The sequence below is a fragment of the Bos taurus genome, chromosome 12 (genome assembly GCF_002263795.3).
Source record: "Bos taurus isolate L1 Dominette 01449 registration number 42190680 breed Hereford chromosome 12, ARS-UCD2.0, whole genome shotgun sequence".
Lineage (NCBI taxonomy): Eukaryota > Metazoa > Chordata > Mammalia > Artiodactyla > Bovidae > Bos > Bos taurus.
The window spans coordinates 11,945,330-11,960,136 of record NC_037339.1 but is presented as its reverse complement, the minus strand read 5'-3'; the positions used below and the strand labels follow the sequence as shown (position 1 = coordinate 11,960,136).

At 38.6% G+C, this 14,807-nt stretch overlaps 1 protein-coding gene across 10 annotated transcripts in view; it reads left to right on the top strand.

Annotated features, from left to right (window-relative positions):
* Window positions 1-14,807, top strand: part of VWA8 (von Willebrand factor A domain containing 8) — a 416,362-nt gene that overhangs the window by 111,697 nt on the left and 289,858 nt on the right. For all 10 annotated transcript variants that reach the window (XR_009496658.1, XM_059892187.1, XM_025000014.2 and 7 more), the window contains exons 15-17: window positions 6,512-6,680; window positions 9,262-9,339; window positions 13,478-13,593. Coding sequence is in view for 9 of the 10 variants with exons in the window: in XM_059892187.1 (XP_059748170.1) it covers window positions 6,512-6,680; window positions 9,262-9,339; window positions 13,478-13,593 (363 nt within the window). In the remaining variant the exon portion in view is untranslated. The remainder of the gene's footprint in view (window positions 1-6,511; window positions 6,681-9,261; window positions 9,340-13,477; window positions 13,594-14,807) is intronic.

The window sequence follows — 14,807 nt, the reverse complement described above, 5'->3', positions numbered from 1 at the left end:
TCTTAGAATAAATATGTTGTCCTTTAGGGTTATAGTAGATTAGATTCTTCCTTTCAGCCACTTGACTGTATCTGTCCAGGATGTTTTCATTTGGTTGAGTGTGGGCAGCTCCACCAAAAGGAAATAGCATAGCATGAAAAGTGGGAAATTTGTGTCCTGGGAGAAAATTAATTTGTTTCATGAGTGGTTCTTGTAAGTAATGTGACCCGTTGTCATGTTACTTGTATGTCACTCTTGGCATTAGCATCTGAACTATAAATTAGAAACTCATGGCTCAAATCTTCTATTCTTTCATTCATACCTAAGCATGGAACTGAAGTGCAGCAAAGTGATTATTATTTCTCTTCATCTTTAAATAAACTCAGCTATTAATACTTTGTTTCCTTGTGGGGCATTTGAGATAGAGAAAATGATCGAAGGTAGAGTGAAAGGAAGTCAGATTTAGGCTACTTTGCTTCTAGACCCAGTTTGGTAAATTTAGATACATTTTGGCTTTCAGACAGGAACAATTTTCATATTTGTGTTCTGCAGGAATCCTTCAGTTACAAGTAACAGCAACAAAAGAACAACCTTAAATTGTCACAAAAAGGAGTTTGGTGTTCAAAGGAAAGGGAGAGGATGCACTTGGGTCTTAGGAAAAAACTGGAATCGAGGACTGTAATGTAGTCCGGACCCTCTAATGCCCTATACTTCATCCTTTGTTTCAAATGTCACAGTATCTGATACATAGTAGAACACTTGGTAAATGTTTTGGAATCACAAATAAATCTTAACCCAGAACAACTTCTAGAAAACTCAAGGTAAAGTGATTCTATTCATCCAGTTTTCGATGACTTTCTGAGCTAGCAGTGTTTCCTTTTATGAACCTACTAATTAAGACTACTTTGCTCTTAATGACAAGTCTGATAACATAGAGCCTCATAATTATCAGCTACTAGCAGTGAGCTACCAAGCCTTTCAACTTCATCGTATGAAACCCAGTTTCGGTACAATTATATTCGACTCCTCTGCTGACCTTCTTTGTGTTCTAATTTCACCATATACCTCAATCGTTTCTGTAGTGCTCTGCAGGTATTCTTTGCAGCTAATGACATAGCTAAAGTTCCTTTAGAAATAGCTAAATAAATGCTAGAGCCGTCCCTTCTAGTGCAGGACACCTGGAATCCTGTGGACATTGGGGTTAGAAATAACGTGATGGCCGTGCTCACCAGACACCATGCCAGCATTTCCTACAGGAAGTAAGGACCAAAATAGAACTATTTCCTTTGATGAGAAAAATTTCTTTGGGGAAAGGAGGAGTACAAATACTACAGGCTTCTAAATGTGTCCCTTCCTGCTGCTGGTCAGAGCCTAGATGAAGGTGGGTGAGAACCTCTGTGAATTACCAATAGTTTATTTTACCAAAAATAGGCTTCTGGTTATCCCAGGAAAGCAATAAAGATTAGAGGCCTAGTCTCAGTTGTAATTATACATGCTCTAATGTTTTTGTATTTTTATTGAATATTTTTTATATTGATTATGATTAAACATTGAAGAGAGTTGATAATCTTCCAGCTTCTATTAATTACTTATGGACTGTAAGTGGACATTGGGCACAATCCTCAATCTGTTAGATTTTACTCTTACTCACGTTTGAAGGTAGTTAGGATTGAGCATTCTCTCCCACTTCCCCTAGAAACCTCAGGATCTCTTTTCTGGAAAATTAGTCTGTGTACATTTTTAACAAAATTCAAGTTAGATCCAGGATTTTATGCCCAAGTCTCTGTGTTTGGTTCTCAAAACAAAGTGCCGTAAGCAAATTCTGATTTTGAAAAATAATCCTAAACATTTTTATGGTCAAGTAAAAGTTCTAAACTCTGTGCTCATGAAGGGTCTGTGCAGTGGTGGTTTAGTCATGAAGTTGTGTCCAAGTCTTTGCACCCCATGGACTGTAACCTGCCAGGCTTCTCTGTCCATGGGGTTTCCCAGGCAAGAATACTGTAGTGGGTTACCACTTCTTTCTCCAGGGGATCTTCCCGACCCAGGGATCCAATGCATTGCAGGCAGCCTCCTGCATTGCAGGTGAATTCTTTACCATTGAACCACCAGGGAAGCCATATTACTTATTATTCTATGTATTACTTTTGTCTTCTTATACACAAATGTATCACATATTTGATACAAGAATGCACCTTCTCTCAAAAACTCATTCAAGACCAGATTTAGACTAGCTGCTCTGCTCTTAATGAAAAACCATTATTCTTACTTATCACTTATCTTTGTTTTGTCCTTGCCAACAAAGGTCTTCAAAAAGTTTCTTGCAGTGATGGTTATTAACAACAGCAATACATTTATCTATTTAACTATTTACTTATCTGTCACATTAGACATTGTGTGGGATAAAGATGAAGTAGGAATTTGCTTTGCTACATTGCAAAGCAGGAGAAATGGGGACTGTGTACAGACTTGCATAACCTCCAGGTTCTGAGTTGGAACATTAGTATTACAGTGTGAAAGGCCAGTTACAAAATCCTTTTTCAGTTCATGATTAATATCTTTATAAAAACCTTCTATGTTATTGTTTCAAGTTCTTTAACATACACATTTGACAGAAATGTAGCATATAATTTCTGTCAGAAGATAGAAACTTATTGAAGTTTTGGTTTTATTAATAGCTTTGTAATTCAAATATACAAATATATATTTACAGTGTACAGTTTGATAATTTTTTACATTTTATACACCTATGAAACTGTCACCACAATCACGATAGTAAATACCTCCATGATCTCCAAAGTCCTGTCTGACCCCTTTTTAATCCTTCTCACCACCCTCTCTCACCCCAGGAAACTGCTCCCTGTTAGTCTATATAACGTGCATTTTCTCAGTTCAGTTCAGTTGCTCCGTTGTGTCTGACTCTTTGTGACCCCATGGATGGCAGGCCTCCCTGTCCATCACCAACTCCTAGAGTTTACTCAGACTCATGTCCGTTGAGTTGGTGATGCCATCCAACCATCTCATCCTCTGTCGTCCCCTTCTCCTCCTGCCTTCAATCTTTCCCAGCATCAGGATCTTTTCCAACGAGTCAGCTCTTTGCATCAGGTGGCCAAAGTATTGGAGTTTCAGCTTCAGTCTCAGTCCTTCCAGTGAATATTCAGGACTGATTTCCTTTAGGATGGACTGGTTGGAGCTCCTTGCAGTCCAAGGGATTCTCAAGAGTCTTCTCCAATACCACAGTTCAAAAGCATCAATTCTTCGGCGCTCAGCTTTCTTTATAGAAAATTTTCTATATGCGTTTTTCTAGAGCTTTATATAAATGTATTTGCACAGTATGTGTTCTTTGGGTCTGGCCTCTCAGCATAATTATTTTGAGATATTCCCTGTTGTTGTATACCAATAATTAATTTCCTTTTTATTGTTGAGAAGCATTGGAAAGTATTTTACTTTCTAAAAACTTTTACTTATGCCCCCAAACAAACATTGGCCCCAATATTTTAAGCCTTTGTAAAAGATCTTTCTGCTTTCAAGTTTTTTAATCTTTATGAAATGATATCTATTTATCTGAAGTTAATCCATATCTTTAGTTTCAATTGTTATTTGTTGTTAAATTCTAGTAAAATTGAAGATAACCTTGATTTAAAATTTTCCTAGTGCATGTTTCCTAATTCTCAATTATTTATTACTTCTTCAGCCTTTCTGTTACCCACCAGTATGTCAGATCACGGGGCTTCCCACGTAACACTAGCGGTAAAGAATCCACTCGCAATTCAGGAGACGTAAGAGATGTGGGTTTGATCCCTGGGTTTGAACATTCCCTATAGAAGGGCATGGAAATCCACTCCAGTCTTCTTGCCTGAGAATTCCATGGACAGAGGAGCCTGGTGGGCTACCGTCCACAGGATCGCACAGAGTCGGTCATGACTGAAGAGACTTAGCACACACGCATGCATGTCATATCACATCTGGAAGTACATGGCCCGTCCTCAGGCGTGCTCTGCTCTCTAACTTTCAGACTCAGAGAATGTAACATCATCAGAAAACAACTTTCCATATGACCTGTTTATATGTAAGGAAGCCTTTGTGGAGAACTTAACAAGCAAACAGGTCCTTCTCTTCCTGTTATTTAGCAGTTGGCTATTTTTATAGTCAGCTTATATTAATACTTATTTTCCTGACACATCAGCTATCATCAGAAACTGCCCCCTTTAAGTTTGGCCCGCTCACTTGGGTACCCTGCTAGAGTGTGTGTGTGTGTGTGTGTGTGTGTGTGTACATATATGTATGTGTGCGCATGCTCAGCTGTGTCAGACTCTGTGACCCCATGGTCTGTAGCCCACCAGGCTTCTCTGTCCATGGAAGTTTCTCGGCAGGATTACTGGAGTGGGTTGTTGCTATTTCCTCCTGCAGGGGATCTTCCCAACCCAGGGACAGAACCTGCGTTTGTTATGTCTCCTGCGTCAGCAGGCAGGTTCTTTACCACTAGCACCACCGGGGAAGCCAGTCTGCTGGAGTCCATACCAAAAAGCAAGCCACAGTGTACCTCATAAGCAGTGACCATCTTCATGTTTAAGTTAAAACCAGCCTGCTTGCTTTCATGTTAGTTGTACTCCTAGGCCTGAATCTACAGTTACCTGGGGCACTTGCTTCTTTGCCTGTTGGTTTAAGGATGGCAATTGAAATTCCCCTTGCTTGTTGGGTTTTGGTTTTGTTTTTTCCCTACTTTAGTGTCCCTCACCATCTTGAGTGGAAAACTACATCTGCAGCTTTAATTCTGAGCAAAGCACAAATAAGCAGGCTCTGTCTCTCCCACCTTCTTTTGTCCCAGCTAGGAGAGAAGAGGATCAAAGATGAATCCAACATCTGTTGCTGGGCCCTGAGGCAGACTTTCTGGATTATGGCAAACCACTTTAACAGAAGTGGAAAATGGAATAATCTTCTCTTTTCAGATCATAGAATTTTTTCTGTCCAGGTTTTGTTGTGTGACTGTAGTTTCTAGCAATCCTGAGTGATCGTGCCATCCTTAGGACTCTCAAGTCATTATCTGTGTTGTTATCCTTTTCTCTTTCTAGTACAACTCCTTTGGACAGATCATTGCCATGCTATGCTTGAATATCTATAAATAAGTCTCTCCCCCTGACCCTACCTAGCGAAATGAAATGGTATTTAGTAGCTTTTATGAACTCACCCAGATGTTTCATATGACCATTCCTATAAACTGCTTTTCCCTGGCTTACAAATGATGCTGTGGCCCTCTAAAATTCTAAATCATACTGTCAGGGACTCAGTGAAGCTTCCTGTTGTATTGGGGGGACTTTTTCTGATATTTAATCTTCCGAGTATTTACCTGATTCTCTCTACACACTTCTTATCTCCTGATATTCTCGCTGCCCAACCACAGAACTCCTGAGTTCTATCATAATAGTTGGTGGCAATGAAGAAATGCCATTTAGGTCCCTTTATTTTTATTTTTCTGAAGATCTTGGCGGGTGTTTGAGTTTCATTTCTCCTTTCTCAGCAAGGATGATATAACCCGCAAAAGGTCTATTTGCACTACAGTTTTGAGAATTGATAAGAACTGATATTACTCATGATTAGATCATGATAAAGGGTTTCTAGCTCCTTCTGAAACTACTCAAGTTCATTTCATAAACCATGGGAAATCTTATCTTATATTTACATCTTCAGATTCCCTAACAGGGACTTATCAAAGAGATCACTTTAAAAATCACATTGTTTCCTATTAAATGACAAAAGAGTGAATTACATGGAAGTTCACTTTTCTCCACCTTTAAAGACCTAAGTATTCTTATTGCCAATCCAAATTTAAATTTTAATCTGATCCCCTATGCTACTTAAATTTTCTGCATTGTAAAAAGTCTCTTCATCCTGAGTAGTGTTTCTTGGTCTTTCTATGACTGACATAGAAGTTCCTTGCAAGACAGGAGATTTTGAACAAAGACAGGGGACCTATGTAATGAATATGAACTGTTTGGGGTTATGTTTCAAGGGACTACTGGGCTTCCCTTGTGGTTCAGCTGGTAAAGAATCTGCCTGCAATGCAGGAGACCTGGGTTCAATCCCTGGGTTGGGAAGATCCCTTGGAGAAGGGAAAGGCTACCCACTCCAGTATTCTGGTCTGGAGAATTTCATGGACTGTATCTTCCATGGGGTCACAAAGAGTCGAACACGACTGAGTGACTTTCACCTTCACTTTTTTCTTCAAGGGACTATGTAAATTTATTGTAGGTATAACAACATATCCAAAAACATGGATTCATGTTTTCCAAAACAGCGAATCATGCCAGCGATGGAGTTTCATCAGTTGACATGGTACATCACATATTAACCTTTGGTAATTCTTTTGTTTTAATCTTAGGTTTTTAGAATGTCCTGACCTTTGTTTTTCCAGAGCTTGTTCTTTGGGTAATAGCTTTATCTGTACCATAGTCTTATTATTGCCTAGGCTTTAGCTACTGTGACCTAATTTCTGACACAAAAAGTTATGCTTAAAAAGCTTTTTTTTCCCTTTTAGATCGATTTTTCCTGTTCACCCCTCCTTCAGAATCATCGCCTTGGCAGAACCCCCTGTTATTGGAAGCACGACACAGCAGTGGCTGGGGCCAGAATTCTTAACCATGTTCTTTTTCCATTACATGAAACCACTTGTCAAAAGTGAAGAAATCCAAGTGATTAAGGAAATGGTAAGAGTGAGGCCAGCACAAGCCTGTTGCCTTCAGTTACTCTCTTTTTAAGGCATTTTTGACACCTGCTTGAGCAGAGTTGGATATTTTTGGCTTTTTCTCACTGTTTATTTCCAAATTTCCTTATAAAATGGTTCTCAGATGTCAACACTTTTCAGGATCATCTGGAGGGCTTGTTAACTTACAGATTGCCGAGCCAGTGATTCTGGGATGGAAATTAGAATTTACATGTCTGAAGTACTCAAGTGATGCTGATGCTGTTGGTCTGGGACCACACCTTAAGAACCAGGCATTTGGGCTGTCTCTCCATTTTCCTCCTGTGGAGCCAGTTTGGGGATTCTTTTTCCTTTTAGATTCAGCCAAAGGTGACTATTTAAAGCCCCTACTAAAAGGGGTGGTGGTGGTGGTTTAGCCGCTAAGTCGTGTCCAACTTTCAATGAACCCGTTGACTGAAGCCCACGAGGCTCCTCTGTCCGTGGGATTTCCCAGGCAGGAATATTAGAGTAGGTTGCCATTTCCTTCTCCAACTACAAGAGGAGGCCAAATATATTTTAGTTCCATAGGTTTTGTAGAGAATCCTAGGTATTTCTGGCCCCCTTGGGATTGTAATATAGCGTGTGCTTAACTGGTTAGCTGTCTAGTGGCTTGTAGGGTTTGTAATCTCTTATTGTGGCATCTGCCTTAACCATGCAGTGTGTTTAGCACCTTTGGAATTCTGGGACTTCACTGCTCAGTGTAGTAGCACTAGCCACATTAAAGCAAATTTAAAAATTCAGTTGCTCAGTTTTATTTCAAATGGCCATGGCACGCCAATAGCATAAAGAATATTTCCATCACTGTAGAATGTTCTGCTAGACAGTACTATTCTAGATCACTAATAACTGCACTCATCCCCTTTGAAATATTAGAATGAATTATCTAATTTTAGGTTTTATGAGCATGGTTATGGATAAGGGTGTAGACTTTAAAGTCAAAAAACTTGCCTTTAAATGTCAGATCCACTACTTATTAGCTGCTGGATCTTGGGTAGATTACTCAACCATATTTTCTTCGTTTGATGATGGGGATGATACTACTTACTACATCACAGGGTTGATTTAAAGAATGATTGAGTACATATGGTATAGAGCTTTGAATTTTGAAAATTCCAATTACCTAAATGCCCAGAGAAACCATGAACATTTTGTTTCTGAAATTGTCATGTTATACCAATCATTGTTCTAACATCTCCTTCTACTCTTTTTAAGTTAAAATTTTAATTTTATTATTGTTTAAGTAAAATTTTCTTATTATCAATTCAAATACATAATAAACTCAGTGTACTTAAAAGCAGTCAATGTATGTTTCCAGGCAACTGTTCTTTACATTTCATTGATAAGTAGATCATGCCCCTCAGGTATGTGGGGATTTTTTTCGTATTTATTTTACTGAAATACAGTTGATTTACAATGTTGTGTTAGTTTCTGCTATACAGCAAAGTGATTCAGAAATGCGTATGTGTGTGTATATGCATATATATATATATATATGTATGTATACATTCTTTTTCATGTTCTTTTCCATTATGGTTTATTACAGGTTGTAAAGTCCTTGAAAAAATGGACAGTTTGAGCATCTTCCCTTTATACAAGGATATATTAAGTCTCTTAGTAGACATAGGTGTAAGGTTGCTGCTAAATGAAGGAGTTTGGTTTCGTAAGAAAAATGCCTGAATTAGAGTTGAAGCTAACAGAGATGGATGTGATATATGAGAAGTTTCTTATGGGTGTACTATATGCCAGTTTTTAATTGGTTAGAGGTTCCTTTCAGTTTTATCATTGTGAAAGAATTGTAAATGAAGAATGGCCTGGTTTTACCTGATTCTTTTTTTTTTAAGTTGACGTATAGTTGACTTACAATGTTGTATTAATCACTGTTGTACAGAAAAGTGACTCCGTTATATGTATTATGTACGTTCTTTTTCATACTCTTTTTTATTCTGGTTTGTCACAGGCTGTTGAATACAGTTCTCTGGGCTGTGCAGTAGGACTTGCTGTTTACCCATTCTATACATACCAGCTTGCATTTGCTGATCCTGAACTCCCAGTTCACCCCTTCCCCCCCTTCCCCACCCCTCCTCCCCTTCCCTCCTCCCCGCTCCAGTCTATCCTCTATGTATGTGATTCTGTTTCTATTTTTATAGATAGGTTTGTTTGTGTCATATTTTAGATTCCCCATATAAATGATATCATATGGTATTTGTCTTTCTCTTTCTGACTTCACTCCACTTAGTGTGGTACTCTCTGGTTGCATACATGTTGCTGCAAATGGCATTATTTTATTCTTTTTTATGGCTGAGTAGCATTTGATTGTATATATGTGCCACATCTTCTTGACCTGATTCTTAAAGAGAAAGCAGAGGCAAAAGTGTTTCCTGAGAAGATGAATAAGCAAATTTATCCACAGGTTAAGCATGATACCTATAATCAGAGACTTTATAAAAACATAATTTTAATATTGTTTGATAAGTAGCCATAATTTCTGGTTGCTTGATCATATATCCCAATTTATTCTTTCTTTCCTTAATCCTCTCATAAAATAGGTCCCAGATATGCCTCCGGAAGCTTTGGACAAATTGTTGTCATTTACACACAAACTCAGAGAGACACAAGATCCAACAGTAAGTCTGGGCTTTCTCCATGGAATTTTCTGTTGTTGACAGGCTGCTGCTTTATATTCTTAGAGTTCAGTGCTTTAAAATCTATTTTTTAAGCTGATATTTTTATCCCTTCTGCTATGCTTTCTCCTATGTGTATGTTACTGTTTCAGTGATTTTAACATTTCTTCCAGCTTCTCCTGGCTGGTGTCACAGAAAACAAGTTTTAGCTCTAGAGGAGTACCTGGGTGTTCCTGGAGCTTTGGCTCTACTCCGCTCTCTCCTCTGCTGAGCAATCTCATGTATTCTTACGGCTTCAAGTATCACCTCTGTGTGGATGCCAACAACTTTATCTCTAGCTTCTAACTTCTCTTTCCTTGTTGATTCTCTATTTCTGATTCTGTTTATGTTTGGGATGGTATAGGGGAGAAAACTTTTCCCTTCTTTCTCTTTAAGTTCTTTCGGTGGCCTAAGAATTAAATTGACATGAGACTGTTTAACAAGAGCAAAACAACAGATTTAATTTTGTAGATGCAGGAGCCCCATAAAAATCTGAGACTTAAAGAAGTGACCAAAGCAGGCAGTGTTTATACCTTTTAGACAAAGAAACAATAAAATTGTGAAGAATTGACAATACAAAGACATTTGGGCTTGGAGTGGTAATTTTGTGAAAAAGAAACAAGGTTTGTTAATATAACCCTCTCAGCCCTAAATTCCCTGTTTCTGGTGCTAAGGATGCCTTCTAGCCTCCTGGTACAGGGAGGGTATTTTTTCATGGGCGGTTCCTGCTTTCAGGGAGACAAAGGAGGGTCAAAGTATCTTTTTTGTACCAACTATCTCCCATCCTGGTGCCTGGCACGTAGTAGAAAAGTTAACAAATGTTTGATGAATACATGAATAAATTAATTATTAATTAATATGTTGTCCCTAGAGTTTTCTCTCCCAGAGAACATTACATTTTCATAAAAAATAATTCTTTAAGAGGAAAAAAAGAATTTATTTTTAAATAATTTTTTATCTTAAACCTCTAATATTTCTAAGCTGAATTGCTATTTTAATCATGTTAATCCAAAAAACCCTTGAGATATGCTCTTCAGTATGCTCATATCCTTACCTAAAACTGCAGTTAGAAGTTCGATATGATAAATGTTAAGTGTATTAGGGTTTTTAAATTAGATTCTCAATTTTTCATTGGCAATAATGTGAGAGCAGAAACAGCCAAACCCTTTATTCAACACTTAAGTGGCTCAACCTAAAGCTTCTTTCTGATTTAATACTGGATATTATTGTAAAGCATTTTGGTATTATTAACTGACTCAGTATTTTTCAAACTCATGAGAAGTCCTTCTTGATCACTGGAATGAAATACGAAGTCCAAATTCAGTGTCATGTTTGGAATTAGAGTAGAATATTTTAACCTGGAAAGTTACCATGTGGTTTAATGGGACTCTTGTCATAGAATCCTCTGGTTGGAGTCATTTGTCAAACATTTTCCACGATTAAAATCGGAGTTTTTCACGGTCTCAAGTATTGAGTGGGAATTGCTAGGTCATATTTAACTTCTGACACTTTCAGTCATACTAGCTAAAACAATCTTATCCTTAATTCTTCCTACTGTTTCATATCTATCCGTTGCCAAGTCCTTTGAAACATTTGTTTAATCCTTTCTCTGCTTTCTTATTGGGCTTCCCAGGTGGCTCAGTGGGAAAGAATCCTCCTGCCAATGCAGGAGACATGGATTCCATCCCTGGGTCCGTCAGATCCCCTGGAGGAGGAAATGGCAACCCACTCCAGTATTCTTGCCTGGAAAATCCCATGAACAGAGTAGCCTCACGGGCTACAGTCTATGGGGTCACCAAAAAAGTCGGACATGACTTAGCGGCTGAACAACAACTTCCTTCTTCTTGCAAGCAACCTTACTGTAGGACTTTATCTCTTCATAGTAAGTAATTGAAGTGCCTTTCTGATTCCTGCCTCAGTTCTTTGTCCTTCAACTACTTTGCCTACTACTGCCAGGTTAGTCTTTCTAAAACCATGTTACTGCTTTGCACATAGCACAGTCCTGTTGCCTTTAGAAGAAATACCAACTCTTTAAGCGTAATTCATGGATCTTTGATATTTGGGAGTAAACTTTCCAGCAGGATCTTCTAGTAAAGCTGGGTTGCTTTCCTTACATTCTGCATGTATTTCTGTTCTTGTTGCTTTCCTCCCTTTGTTCATAGCATTTCTCCTACCCACTTGAACATTTTTAAGCCCCTATAGCAGTTGTCAAGTGCTCCACTTATTTTTGCATTAAATTATATGCTATTTTGAATTGCACGTTATGCTTTTTTATATTTAAATATTGTCTCTGTGTCTAGAATGCAAATTTGTTGAACAAGTCTGAACCAAATGTTTTGCTTATGAAGTCCCTGAAACTTAGAATGTGTTTTTTAATAGAAAAAAGGGTATGTCATAAAAAGTGGTCATGCTCCTAACCTAGTCCCCAAAGGAGTGTTTAATCCAAGTTGTAGCTGAAATATAAAGCTAATAACAGCAGACCTGCATCTCATGGAGCTGTGAAATACACGAGGAAGGAGCAATAAATTCTTTTTTTGCTTCCTTGGGAGGTGCAGAGATGACCTTAAGCAAAGTGTTAAAAGGAACAAATGTGTAGTGTAGTTTTAGCATCCTCCCACCATCCGTTCTGGATCCTTGGTTAATTTGATAGAGTCCCCTTTCCCTTTCCTCAGGGGCTCAGGGCCACTTAACTGCCCTGGTCAGACTCAGTGACATTTCACCCTGGCCTCTTCTGCCCCTCTCCCATCCCAGAGGACCAGTTTCTTTAAAAGTTCTCCTCTTGATTTAAAACTACTATCTTCTAATGCTGCTGATCTATGTTAGGAACGAGGCCAGTAACAATTTGATGCATTAGATTTCTACTAACGTGTAGATCCCGTTCCCTATTAGATTTTTTTTTTTCATTTTGAGGAGGCTGACTTTGAATAATAATTGCTGCTGTTTGTTGAACACCCATAAGTGTCTGACCTCTGCTAAGTGCTTTAGAATAATTTTCTAATTTAATCCTCATACTCATAACACTTAAAAGTGAGGGCTTTCTTATTGTCATTTTAAAGATGAGGAAACTGGGGCCTGAAGAGATTAAGTAACTTGCCAAAAATCACATAGCTAATAAATGGAAGACTGATTTGTCTGACTCCAAAGCTTATAAAAAGCTTATAAACATTGCATTATGCAATGCATTATGCTGTCTGCTAAGATAATTTCAAATTCAAGTCCACAAATGTTTACTGGTACTTAATGATGTCCTGAGCTCTTTACTAGCAGCTCTCTTAATGGGATTTGGGGAAGAATAAGAATATAAAGTAAAATTATTCTAACAGTGTAAGAGAGGGTTTCCCAACTGTAAGCTGCCACCCAGGTGATAACTGGTTGACACCTCTGTGATCAGCAGCCTAAACTGTCCACAACTCCTTTTCTCTATTTCGGAAGCCAGATAATTACTTAAAGCTCAGAGCATTTTCTGGCTATCTTAACAGTTTCGCTTTGTATAATCAGGGTGGGAGTGGAAATGAATGTGTGTGTGTTCATTCACTTAGTCCTGTCTGACTCTTTGTGACCCCATGAACTGTAGCCAGCCAGGTTCCTCTGCTGTGGGACTTTTCAGGCAAGAAAACTGGAGTAGGTTGTAATTTCCTCCTCCAGGGGATCTTCCAGACCTAGAGATCAATCCCCCTTCTACTGTGTCTCCTGCTTTACAGGCAGATACCTTACCCACTGAGCCATTGGGGAAGCCTCAGTTAGTTGTACATAAGGGCTATCCTTAACCAGGTTCAATCTGTACAATGTAACATCTTTCCTCTATTTAACCTCCTTCCCCACCTTAGAAAAAAAGAAAAAACAAAAAACACATGTATACACAGCACTTTAATTGAATTTAATTAATAAATACTTTTCATGGATTTTTTTTTAAAAACCTGTCTTTAAGGATGTTTTAAGTGTAAATTGGTTTTTGTTTGTTTGTAATTCATTAACAGTAAGTACATAGTTAAGTTTGGCCTTGTCATTCAGGAATAATGAATTCTGCTATGATACCCATCCAAAGGCACTTTCCGCAAGTTGAAACAGAACTCTTCACCAGCCTGTCTTTGTCTTTTGGTAGGCGCAGTCACTGGCGGCGTCCCTTTCTACCAGACAGCTGTTGAGGATTTCTCGTCGGCTGTCACAGTACCCTAATGAGAACCTTCACAATGCTGTCACCAAAGCCTGTCTTTCCAGGTAACCATATTCTCCTTTCTCACTGAATCCAACTTTCTGGGTCTTTGCTAAAATAGTACACAGAAGTTTGATAGTCTGTGCTCAGGTCTGGAAAAAGTTATCAGTCTGAACATGTAGCTTTTTCAGCCTTGTATGCAGTGTTCCCCTTATTATCTTCAGTTCAGTTCAGTTCAGTTGCTCAGTCGTGTCCGACTCTTTGCGACCCCATGAATTGCAGCACGCCAGGCCTCCCTGTCCATCACCAACTCCCGGAGTTCACTCAGACTCAACGTCCATCGAGTCAGTGATGCCATCCAGCCGTCTCATCCTCTGTTGTCCTCTTCTCCTCCTGCCCCTAATCCCTCCCAGCATCAGGGTATTTTCCAGTGAGTCAACTCTTCACATGAGGTGGCCAAAGTATTGGAGTTTCAGCTTCAGCATCAGTCCTTCCAGTGAATACCCAGGAGTGATTTCCTTTAGAATGTACTGGTTGGATCTCCTTGCAGTCCAAGGGACTCTCAAGAGTCTTCTCTAACACCACAGTTGAAAAGCATCAATTCTTCGGTGCTCAGCTTTCTTCACAGTCCAACTCTCACATCCATACATGACCACTGGAAAAACCATAGCCTTGACTGGACGGACCTTTACTTAGGCATAATAAGAAAGAGATTTTTATACGTGATAAAGCTAAGTACTCAAATTGGACAGCAGTGAATAAGGAAAAGTAGGTTTGGCATTTGAATGCTGATTCATTGTCTAATGAGAGAGAGGTCTTACGCATTACACATGGCACTTCCTAAACTTGCACTGGAGCTTTCCATGCAGGGTGGTATGACATGTCCTGTTGCCCAAGTATGAAAAAACTAGCATCTTTTCAGTCTACTATTTTTTCTACTACTACTGTTTTTTATACTTGTTTGGAAATTATTTTAAACACTGACATAGAATTTCCTTACAGAATCATGTTTAAAAGAGTAGTTAGAAAAGATTAATAACACCATCCAATCAACCTGAAGATTTCTTTTAGACTCTTTTCACATGATCTTTTAATTATTTTTCTGGTGATTTTAACTGTTGTCCATTCATTCCTTTTACATTAGAGGAATTAAAAGAGAAACTGTATTCAGCTTAGGAAAATCTCTTAACTGCCCTCTATACATTTTCAGCTTAGTGGACAGTTTTCTTGTAGTCAAAGTAACTTCCTTGTGTTGCAACTTCAGTTTGTTCTGTGGTGA